The sequence below is a fragment of the Aphis gossypii genome, chromosome 2, assembly GCF_020184175.1.
Source record: "Aphis gossypii isolate Hap1 chromosome 2, ASM2018417v2, whole genome shotgun sequence".
Taxonomy (NCBI): Eukaryota; Metazoa; Arthropoda; class Insecta; order Hemiptera; family Aphididae; genus Aphis; species Aphis gossypii.
The window spans coordinates 50466091-50478603 of record NC_065531.1 but is presented as its reverse complement, the minus strand read 5'-3'; the positions used below and the strand labels follow the sequence as shown (position 1 = coordinate 50478603).

General features: G+C 29.0%; 1 protein-coding gene across 1 annotated transcript in view; it reads left to right on the top strand.

Annotated features, from left to right (window-relative positions):
• LOC114125552 (dual 3',5'-cyclic-AMP and -GMP phosphodiesterase 11A-like) overlaps nt 1–12469 on the top strand; it is a 102030-nt gene extending 89561 nt beyond the window's left edge. Inside the window, exons 4-17 of the mRNA XM_027989252.2 lie at nt 2821–2985; nt 4384–4473; nt 4550–4755; nt 6144–6325; nt 7555–7622; nt 7725–7817; nt 7908–7958; nt 8434–8580; nt 10183–10290; nt 10354–10463; nt 10857–10947; nt 11020–11120; nt 11749–12049; nt 12118–12469. Of these exons, the coding sequence (XP_027845053.2) occupies nt 2821–2985; nt 4384–4473; nt 4550–4755; nt 6144–6325; nt 7555–7622; nt 7725–7817; nt 7908–7958; nt 8434–8580; nt 10183–10290; nt 10354–10463; nt 10857–10947; nt 11020–11120; nt 11749–12049; nt 12118–12240 (1836 nt within the window). The 3' untranslated portion in view covers nt 12241–12469. The remainder of the gene's footprint in view (nt 1–2820; nt 2986–4383; nt 4474–4549; nt 4756–6143; nt 6326–7554; nt 7623–7724; nt 7818–7907; nt 7959–8433; nt 8581–10182; nt 10291–10353; nt 10464–10856; nt 10948–11019; nt 11121–11748; nt 12050–12117) is intronic.
• Nucleotides 12470–12513: the final 44 nt, after the last annotated feature.

Here is a 12513-nt window from a genome sequence, read left to right as displayed (position 1 = left end):
TAGACTAATTTAATTTGTTTTTAATTGTAATTAAATTGCAAAAGACAATATTGTATATAATGCAGAACTGTAAAACGTAAAAGGATTTTTACAACAGTCGAGAGAAACATATTATGATAATAATATACAGTTTTATTCGTTTTATTTTTTATTATAGTATCCATTAAACGTTATTCTAAAACAAATAACAATCAATCTTTGGAAAATGAAAAACTAATTTATGCAAAAGGACGTTTTTAAATGAATACGTTTTTATAATTTATACTCAACAGTGTTATCTCGAAAATAAGTTAGATTGAACATAATGTACTGCATTATAATTATATTATTTAAAAAATATTTTAGCCGTTAAAAAAAAAATATGTATAATCATCATTGCTAAGTGAAAAACATCATCGACCCGAACGGTTATTTTTTAATAAAATTCAACTGGACTTTAATCATTCGTGTGTACTGTAACAATGAAATTGATTTACCGGTAGTGCTCGTCAATAACGACGAAAAGGTTTTACAGTAACACTTTTACGTTTGTATATATCGTAAAAATGACTTGGTACGCTCACGACCTCTGAGAGATAACGTGTCGTATTTAATACTGCGTAACAACTAAGCGAACAACTGTGTCCACGTTCAACAACGATGTTGTCTATACTCAATGTATGATTTTTTTTTTCTGCGGCGCATCTGCGTTCAAAATTTTCCCGTAAAACTGCATCTAGTGTTTCATCACCAGGTCTGTCTGCAATGCATATACATACTACCGTCTATTTAATTTTTCGTTTTTAATTTAATTTATGTAAACGTTTCAAAAGTTTGACTTTACTTTATGTCCATTCGGTATTCAAATAGTTTATGATATGTTGGTTCGTTTTAAAGTTCGGAAAGGAAAGGGTTGGTTCTGTGCACGAGGACAAACACCGGAATTCACACGATGCACACACGAATATATATAGCTTTTCGGACTAGTGCCCAACGTATCGTAAAGCGTCCAGATATTGTTTATACAGCATCGCGTAATAAAAATCGGTCGGGTGCACAGCGTGTATACTATTATATTGGTGGTTTACATTAATATACGATATACCGATGAGAGCTCGGAGAGATTTTTGGCCTTTTTACGTATACGTTATCATTCGTACGACGTTATATTATTATCGACGTTACTTATTGTTTATTATTTATTTTTACAGTATCCCTGTCGAACGTTTGTAGAAATTTACTACACACAGCCATAATATATACTGCTGGAGGCCGTACAATCGACGTTTATTGATACGTTTCGTATTTTGTGCGTTTGAAAAATAAAACTGGGTCATACACGCCACCCCCCACAGCCACAGCTAAATTTATATATGTATATAATATTGTATGTATATACGACCTAACATGGTCGACGTGGGCTAATGAAATTCCAGTCGTATATATCTATACGGCGCGGTGGATCATCTTGGACAACCTACCACATCTCAACCGACCCCGTCCCCCGATTATTGTGTCATCTGTGCGAGTGCATAAATATAAATGTGTGTGTATATATATATATAACGAGTACGGTGGAAGGAGTCCGCGTAACGGCTATACACGCGAACCCACTCGCCCGTTTGGGGAATACGAATATTTCTGTGGATATACAAAGGTATATTATAATACGTCCCAGTCGTCCCACCGTCGTGACTGCGCTATACAGTGGCTTTACTACTTTTCATAAGTTTCTGAGTGAAAATGCGCGTAGGTAGACAGTAATTGGTATAGTACTAGAATTTTATAATTAACAATATCGATTGAAAAAATTATAAATTTTTTTAGTTTTGTAAACTTTCGAACCGTTTGCGCAGCGCAAAAGGAGTCACGCGTATTAAATACGTAATACCGTTTAATTAATACTGTAGCTAGACAATTTTTCGGTTAATACGTTGTATAATATTATTATATTGATAACAGAATTTTTTTTTTTTTTGCTGTTTTATTGTTTTTGGCGTTACGATTATTCATAATTTCACTAGCAGTAAGTACGTGCAATACTAAAGTATTATAATCGGTTTTATCCTGAAAAATATATATAAATTAATATTAAATTGTGATCCGGCTATTTGTTTTTTAAAGTACGTTCAATAAATTAATGGTAGGAATTAGTGATATTTTAATATCATTATTAAAAATTATGTTTACAATAATGTTTCGGGTATCGTAAAAATATTTATGATATAAGTCATAATATCGTAAAAATCAATATAATTTCGCACTTTTTTTTATTAATCGATTGGAAATCAATCGTTCTCAGTATAATGTATTTATCGCAATATATAAATCAGTATAATATTATGCAAACGCGTTTCTTTAAACTAGAAGATAACTTTGAAGTGGAACGACCCGTAAAATATGTAAATTTTATTCATTTAAGACAAATAAGACTTTTAAAGATGTTTGTCTAAAAATAAAATTAATAATTTATTAACTTTTTTGCTTAAAAGAAATAGTAATAATATGTACGTGCGATTAATTTTAATTGCAATTCATTTTTTTTTTGTCATCACACTGGACTCTTATTTCTGTTATTTCTTTGTACTTGTAAGTTATTCATTTGCTTATACAAATGTATATACATAGACTAAATTCGTTTGTACAGCGAAAATTGGAATAGTGAAAAATGAAAATATTCACTACGATATACGGCAATATATTTGTAATTATAAAATTATAATAATATGTTACATTGGGAAACTCGTAAAATTCGATTTTTTTTTCTCCCAAACTCATAATGTGTACACTGTACATATTTTATAACATACAACAATGTCGTCCTAAAATATGAAATTTTAGGATCCGAGATTTGACGACGAGGTAGACCGCATAATGGGATACTACACTTCGTCGTTATTGTGCATGCCGGTGAAAAATTCGTACGAAGAGATAATTGCGGTGGCGCAGGTTAACAACAAGAACCCGGACAAGGACGACGGGCATTTCACCAGCATGGATGAAAAGGTAAATATTTTTGAATCGGCTTGGAAACTTCTACGAGTGGTTTCGACTCTGAGTTACTTTTAGAGACATATTATGTACTGTTGTAAACACAATGCAGCAGTAGTGCAGCAGTCAGGTCTTTCTCGTAAATACACACAAACAATACTTATAACAGATACCTATACACAACCAAATATAAGTAATTACAAACTTTTCCGGCCAATTTTTCTGTTGCTGCTCTGTTATAAATTTAATATAAATCTATAAATCATAACGTAAACTTATAATGCGTGTGTGTCATGTTGTCGAATTAATTACGTCGCCACTGCCGGTTTGTGATCGGAAAACGTTATAACATTATATGCTAACGTGATTTTTGCTGTCGATATATCACTCCGATAAAGACTTGACCTACGACGATGTATTGGCCAATGATACAAAATATACGATTCCGTACTACGTGATTGTCGTGTTATTGAATTGTTGATTTTTGTTAACTACGCGTAGTTCCTTGAAATAGACATGGCTTAATCGCAAGACGTGTTTTTTAATGCTAATACATATTATATAAATGTCATCAGTTGTGCGGACTTAGCTAATAATATATTTTAATAACAATATTGAGACATATATGTATATTTCAAATTATTTATTGTTTTATCATAACCTAAACATTCCTGCATTATAATAATGTCATTGACTATGAATAATTCAAACACGATTTTATTTTTATACGACAATGTCAACATTATTTTACGGAATACTATACAGTTTTTTCATTATAATAATTAATAATATGTTTGTTATACATATTTAATGGTGATTTGATTTTGCTTCCAAACGGTCGTAAATTATAATCATAGTAATACTAACGAAGTTTAATCGATTAAATTAATTTAAACGATTCCATATACTTTCATGTCAAGAACTTGATTTTGAATAGAATATATTTTCTATAATATTAATAAGAAAGTTATATTTTGAGCTGGTCATTATAATATGTCTTAATAATTAATCATTCGTTAACTATTGATTGTGAACACAAGGTGTTTAAAGAACTCAAAAACTCAAAATTTGATTGGATAAACCATATACATTTTCAAGGAACAATTTAATAACGATATGATTATTGTTTTAAAATTTAATGATTTTTACATTCATTTTAGACACCCGGATGTTAAAAATTAGTTTGTATAGTTATTGATTAGCTTCAATAGTACGCAGTACGTACCATCAAAAAACGCAAACAGAGGTATGATATTTGACGAAATAGGACTTATTGTAATCTAGGATCGAAATAATCCAATTGTCTTACTCTAAACGTTTAGTTAACTAAATAAACAGGTCTAATCTATACATTACAGTCGTGTAAGGTTCTAAAACGATAATATTATTTAATCACAATTTCTGGTATTACAGCTTTTCGAGACGTATTTACAGTTTGTCGGTATAGCCATTACAAACGCGCAAATCGTCGAGGATTCCCGAGCCGAATATGATCGAAACAGGGTAAGTTATTGATGAGTTACAGGAAGTGTTGATTTTATCGAGATGTTTAAAAACATTCTAACGGACGTCGTTGCAGAATTTGTTGGAAGTGGTACACGATCTGTTTGAAGAACAAACTTCTATCGACAAAGTTATAATGAAGATAATGCAGAGAGCTCAAAGGCTTTTGAAATGCGAAAGGGCGGCCGTGTTGCTCGTAGATGAGTCATGTGACAGTACCAGCTTCTCGAAGCTGTTCGACTTGAATTCGCCTAAGCACAACATAAAAAATAACGTTAAAAAGTATGATTGAACTATGTACAACTAATACATAATATATATAAATAATAGTTACAACACAGTCTTAAACGTTTTAAGCCCAATATCACTATTACTCATTAGAAGTTCTGTAATACTCGATTTATACTTAAATACAGGTTTTCCAATCTTTTAGATAATTACGATAAAAAAAAAATGTTTTTGCAATTTAATTTTTGAAATTTTGGAGATATTTAAAAATATATACATATAAATTTAAATTGAATAAAAATTAACTAAATTAATTAGAACTAGTTATATTTTTGGCATTTGTTAAAATAAAAGCAAGTATATTATTATAAAGTTATTTAAATTGGAAAAAAATAATAAGATTGAATTTAATTTTAATCAATTTTGATTTTAATATGTATTTTTTATGATAATTTGTATAAAACTATTATGTATAATATATACAATTAAGTATTATAATCCTAAAAAAAAATTAATTCATTCTAATTCTACGATATTTTGCTTAATTTCAAAACAAATATGTTTCGAATTATTAAAAATTATAAGATACATATTTCAAATGTTTGAAAAAAAATTACACAAAATATTATGTTTTATTTTATAAGTATTGAGTAAAAAATGAGGAAGTCGCTTTTCTATAATATTTTTTAATTGTCTAAAATAGGTCACTGTAAAATATGTTTTAAATTTGAATTCGATGATAAATCATGTCATATACAAAACATGATTCTGAACGGAGTCTGGTTAACCTATATTTCTAAGGATATTTTATTTTATATTTCTATTGGCATGAATAATTAATTTTTGTGTTAGAAATACGGAAGGTTGAACTAATTTTCAAACACTTATAAAAAAATCTTACTTAATTACTTTTATTTTTAATATTTTTTTGATTAGGATACGAAAACTTACAACTGTTATCAAAACTTTTTATAAAATTTTAAGCTTTTTTACTCAAGTATAAACATTTTATCATATAATAAAAATTGGAAAAAACTTAAAAAAAAGTAGATTATTTTAAATAAATTTAAATACACAATTCAAAGAAGCATTTTTTTTTTTTTTTTTTTAATTATATCATGTCTTAAATGATAATAGAAATACTTGGTGAAAGTATTTTAAGTGTCTATAATTATTAATTTTTTAATTAGGAACATAATATTGTTGTTGGTGAAAACCGTTTATAAGCAAAAATAATCCATATACCTATATTATATACAACATATATCTTGATTAGTTGTTTTAAACTGAAATAAAATGTTCATAACTTAGGTAATTATTACATATTATTTTGATACATCTTATAATATAAAGTATTTTAACCCTTAGTTAATATAAAAATATATAAATAATTATACACCGTCACAAACAGTTACCAATTCAATATCGCTTTTATAAAATAGTTCTAGGCAAAAGGTGGAAGGCGAGAACGTGTCACGGTACCTGGAAAGCCTTGCCGAGAGGGTGGCTTGCTCAGGGGAGGTTCTGAACATTAACGAGCATGAGTGCAGCGAGGGAATCGTAGATTCAGGCATCAACTCATTGTTGGCAATGCCTATCAGGAACAAAAACGACCAAATAATTGGTAAGTACAGTTTATATTACATCGTAAATAACACACTCCCTTTTTTTGATCACATATACCCAGGTATGTATAATCGTGTTACCAAACAATTGATATGGTGAAATGGATTATTACTCATCGCTATGAAGAGTATAAATTCATACGTTTTGCTTAAAAAAATATGGCCAGAGTTATGCAGTTGTGGTTCTCAAACAGTTTTTTTTCATACTTTAACTTATTTGAAATAGTACACAAATCTTGTAATAATAATAACTATAACATCATATCAAATAGATTAAATAGTAAAAAATGTACAATCACTTTTAGAACTATCTATTTTGTATAATGAAAATTGATTTTACAACTAATATAATTGAATACTCCATCAACTATTTTTTCTCAATAATTCTAAAAAGCCATTGTGTAACGTATATTAGTTAATTGGTGAAACATAAGTTTTATAGTCATAATGTTTTTGAAGCATTGATTTGATCCAACCTGATCTGAAAACAATTATTACCAAACTATTTTTACGCGTATTTTTATCCAAGAGAAATTTGAATTAAGTTTTTAAGTTAAATTATTTTTTCATATCGAGAGAAAATAAAATGTATGGTGAATGATTTAGTGTTCATATCACCCCCCAGAGACTCTACTACGGTACTCGAGCGGTAAATAACGTAGAGTGTAGACGCATATTATACCACAGTACCCCGAGGTCCTGCAATAGAACAATACCCTGTGAGAATCCTTCGTGTTGTTAATCACTTCTCCTTGTCAGTTACAATCATAAAATATAAATTCGGTGGTTGTGCTCAGTATTCAATAACTTCTATGATATTATTGTACCTACGATAATTGAATGTGTAACGATATCACGTCCGATTGCGAGCGGTCGCCGTACGTCTGCAAATAGCGTGAGTTCGACGTTCGGATATCGTGTGCTGGTGTGTTATAGTGAATTATTATCACATTATCATTGTCTGGTCGTAGTTATTATCGCGTTGCATTCGATTTCCGAAAGTATATAAGGCAATACTAAATTGCGATCGATTTTCCGGGTGTTCAGACGTAAGCACACGTGGTGTCTGTGGATAATACACAGATATCCAGTCGTAGAGCGACTTTGACTCGGAACGAGCTCCTCCGAATAATAATCATATTATCATCTTTTTATTACTTGTTCTGCACTCGTTATTCAATTACTGCATCGTATATTTCGTTTAACTAACGCTGACAATACATTTTAGGTGTCGCCAGTATAATCAACAAATTGAATTCGTCGCCATTCGACGATTACGACGAACAGTTGTTCGAGGTAAGATATTTTCTGTAATTATTTATAAAAAAAAATATTTAACATCACGGATGCGCAGTGTGTAATTTACTTATGGCTATAATTATAAAACACGTTTCATAGGCTTTTACAATATTCTGTGGACTGGGAATACACAACACACTCATGTATAGTGAAGTGGAAAAGGCGATGGCCAGACAAAAAGTCTCTATTGAAGTAAGATCATCGCGTGGGCGTGCGAAAACAAATATATTATGTGCCATCAGAAAGTTCTGTAAACCGTATTTTTGTATTCATTTATTTCAGGTCCTATCTTATCACGCGACGGCTTCTAATAAAGAGGTGGAACGCATCCTGGTAAGCGCTCAATAATCTTGTAAATTTATTTTTTAATATTCTTATGCTTTTAAAACTTTTCTGGCTTCGATTTCAAACACTATCATTCCCGGATATAGATTCTATGCATTCGTGCACTGTGAAAATAATGAAAAAACTTTTACTGCCCAGTCATTGAACTCTAGACCGTTTTTCCATAGTTTAATGCCCCCGTATATTTAAACGGATTGAAAAGTGTATTTTGTTATTATCCTACAGCTTTGTCTCGTCGAGTGTGGTAAGAACGTACCTACACTGACGCTGACAACTATAGAAATATGGAAAAATATATTTTTATACTATTCCGCGAAAAATCTAAGTGTTAAATCCTCCGTTTTCAAATAAAAAACCATTAGCGATCATAAAATGAAAATAAATCACGTTATCAGAATCGAATGGAAATAATAACGAAAAACTGCTACCATATTATAAGATTTAATAAAGTATATTTTTTTAGGGCATGCCGGTACCTGCTGCTGATTCGTTGAATTTATATTCTCTAACGTTCGATGATTTTTCACTTAACGACGACGAAATGCTGATGGCGGCAGTGAGCATGTTTTTGGAACTAGGACTCGTTAAGACGTTTAACATTGAAAAAGAAGTGAGTGCAAAATGAGTGAAATATAATATATGTTTAAAAAAAATGCTTGTAGATTATGTACGCGAGTTAATGATTGCTTGAAGTATAAAAAATATTTGACATTTGATATAGATCAATATGTATTCTCTGAAATAGTGGACATTTTGAAATTTTTATTTTTCTGTTCGATTTGTCAAGTTATTATGACGTCATAAACAAAATATTGTATGCATAGGTATGTTGTAAACGATTCAATACAATTAGGAGAAAAGTTTTCTATTGGAATGTTTCCAAATCACTTACGATATTATAAATCATGTTAGCTATACGGATATTAGTGATATAACTAACACTATACTGTTAAAATTACTAATTAAATAAAGTATTTTAAATGAAAAAAAACAATCTTAATTTAATAATAACGTGTTTACCAATAAACTATTTTGGTCGTGAATTCATTGTTCGTATATTCATTTTTTAAACTATATAATATTTTAAAACCTCAAAATAATAACATAGGAATATGTTAAAAACACAAAGAAATATAAATTTTTTTGAATGACTTCAAAGCAGAGAATAGTAGACTTTAAATTTTTTATAGTAGGAATTAATATTATACTAAGTATTTCATGGGCTTTGAAATATTTTCATGCACAAATAACGGCCCTTGGCAATAGACAGGAAGTGAATAGCAAGAAATATAAGTATAGCGGAAATGAAAAAGGTTTTATACTGTGAATAATGTGGATTGTCAAAATTTGTCAGAAAAAGTACTTTAAGATAACATACTTGAAATGGAATGATAACTTAAATATATTGTTTCATTTAATTTATTATTTACATTTAATGGTCCGAATTTAGGTAACATTTTTTTTAATTGAATTGTAACAATACTTAATTAAAATTAAACTGATAAAAATAAACAGAACAATAAAACGTTGCTAAACTGAATGTACATTCAACACTCATATTTATCCATAAAACTTATAATTATTTATTTATAATATGTTTGAAACGGCATTCGTCATATTATACCATGCAACTCAATAGTATTAGGTACAATTACTTAATAATGATCTGAAAAAAAAATATCTGATTTATTACAGTGGAAAATAATTTTATATTGTTCATAATATTATGATATTATTACACAGTATATCTAAACATTTTAAATTATAATTATAAACGCATATATGTAGGAGTACAGAAGTACTTACTGTGTAAAATAATTCATTAAATATACGACTCTTGATTTATGTATCTATCTCAGTTCAGAACTGTTTTATTTCATTATCGTTGTCGACTATAATGGAGTGTTTATTGTAATTATTACAAAAAACATTATATTATGATATTATGTTAATATTAAACAATTATGCCATATAAAAATGCATTAAATTTAATATAGTAAAAAAATAATATATCTCAATTCTATGAACCATTTTTGAAGATTTAATGTCATAGTAATAGTTTAAAAATCACATAACTTATCAGAGTTAATTTTTCATTCTTAAATTATCAAATAACTAATTCATACTTATATTAAAAATGAAATGAATTGTTTTCGGATAATTATCGTTTTTATCATAACGCAATAATGTCAATATGTTGTTTATATTTCAGACGCTATATCGGTTCCTTATCACGGTGAAACGCAACTACAGAGACGTACCTTACCACAACTGGAGACATGCTTTCAATGTGGCTCAAGTCATGTTTGCTATTATGATGGTAAATAAATTACAAAAAGATTATTTAACCAGAGCGTATAATGAATATTAAATGTGTTTGAAGGGATGTGATATGAAGAATACATTCTCTGATCTCGAAGTGTTGGGAATGTTTGTCGGATGCCTGTGTCACGATCTCGATCATAGGGGCACAAACAATTCATTCCAAGAGAAGTATGTCTTACCATAATGGTTAATTTTAATAATAATAATTAAAAAAAAAAAAAACAATAATAACCGTACTATTTGAAACTATTCAAATTTTTAATTGTAAGCTGAGAAATTAATGTAGGTATACTGATTTTATAACCACCATATGTATTTTTTGAGATCATTATAAGTAGAAAATATTACAAAATATAATAAAAGATCTACAGTTTTAATTTATACAATGTTTTTTTAACGTGGTCATTGTTTTTTAAACACTTTGAATAATAAGTATTATGTTTGTTTATTTTTGAAATTTTAATTAAAATTATAGTTATGAAATAACAATAAATGACTTAAAAATGTCAATACAAGAGATCAACCGAAAATTATTTCTAATGATTTATGATTGTGTTTTAGAGCCAGATCGGCATTGGTTTTATTGTATGGTACTACCAATACAATGGAACATCATCATTTCAATCATGCAGTGATGATACTAAGTAGCGAAGTAAGTCGAATAAATTAGTACATCAAGTAAATTATTCGAGCGCAATATTTTATACATTTGTCTATTTTCTAGAATCTCAATATATTCTCGAGTCTATCCGCGGAAAGTTTTTCAACTGTGATGAAAGTGTTAAAACATAGTATACTGGCCACTGATCTGTCCATGTATTTCCAGTGAGTAAACATGCGCGTTTTAAGTATTAACATAATGAATTCAAATTATTGTGTAAAAAAAAATTGCATAAAATGTTGATGTATTCACATTAAAATATATAGTGTTAAATTCGAGCCAAATATTTACAGCGATATTATAAACTTTGAAGTTTCTATTAGTTTAGTGTTTTAAAGTTGTTTACATTGTTTATATTTTTCGATAATAATATGTTATATCATTGTATTTTATGTTTTTTTTTATCACATCCATTTGAATACAAATGTTTATTGATACATCGATTGAAGTCAACTCTATCAGTATTGTTTAGAAAAAAATTAATATCTCATAAAACGGGTTTTCATGTATTGAATATAGTTTTTTGGGGAAAAAATAATAGCCAAGTCTTATGTAAACACATTCAATGTTATATTGTTGTCTTTATTATAAAATCATGTTCTATGTGATAATATTACTATTAATTAAACACTTATTCTTCTTTTTATGATATGTTATAAATTATAATTATTGGAATAATCGTTCAATGCGCTTTTTTGATGTTGTGTACATATATTTTTTTAACTATATTTTTTTCAATAATTCTATTTTAGAGTATTGCGGTTTACATTATATTTGTTTTGATTTTTTTAGATTGAGAAACAAGTTCTTCCGATTAATCGAGTCTAAAGAATACAGTTGGGACGAAGAATCGCAGCGATACTTGTTGATGGCGATGTTGATGACGTCTTCTGACTTGGCTGCGTCCACAAAGCAATGGCACGTGCAAAAGCGAGCCGCCAGACTGGTGACAGACGAATTCATCGAGCAAGGCGACAAAGAAAGATTTGAATTGAAAATCCAGCCTCAAGCTCTGATGGACCGAGAGAGGCAACACGAACTTCCACAGTTACAGATCAGATGGATCGCAGATATATGTCTGCCACTGTACCAGGTTGGTTGCGTTTTTTAGACGAGAAAACAAAGCGTGTCTTATCGTTCGATTTATTTTTTATTTTAAAGGCATTGGGTCAAATGAATCCAAAACTAAACGTCATGAAGGAAGGAGCGTTGAATAACATGCACCAATGGAGCAAGTTGGTCGACGAAAACTACAAGAATCTGAACGGGGAGCAAAATAACTGAATTGATTGGCGAAAGACACAGAAGAAAACATGAGATGAGATTCAGTATTTTTTTTCCTCAAAAAACTTTAAGTAGACTGATCGACAACTAGAACCGTATTATATATTATTATGAAGCTATTAAAAACGGATGGGAATTTATTGTGATGAACGATTAAAATGACATATTCTATTATGTTTGATTTATTATTCGTTATTATTATAATACTATAATATAATATTTATATTTATTATTTTTTTTTTTTTACCTTTTACACACCAATAGTATATACAA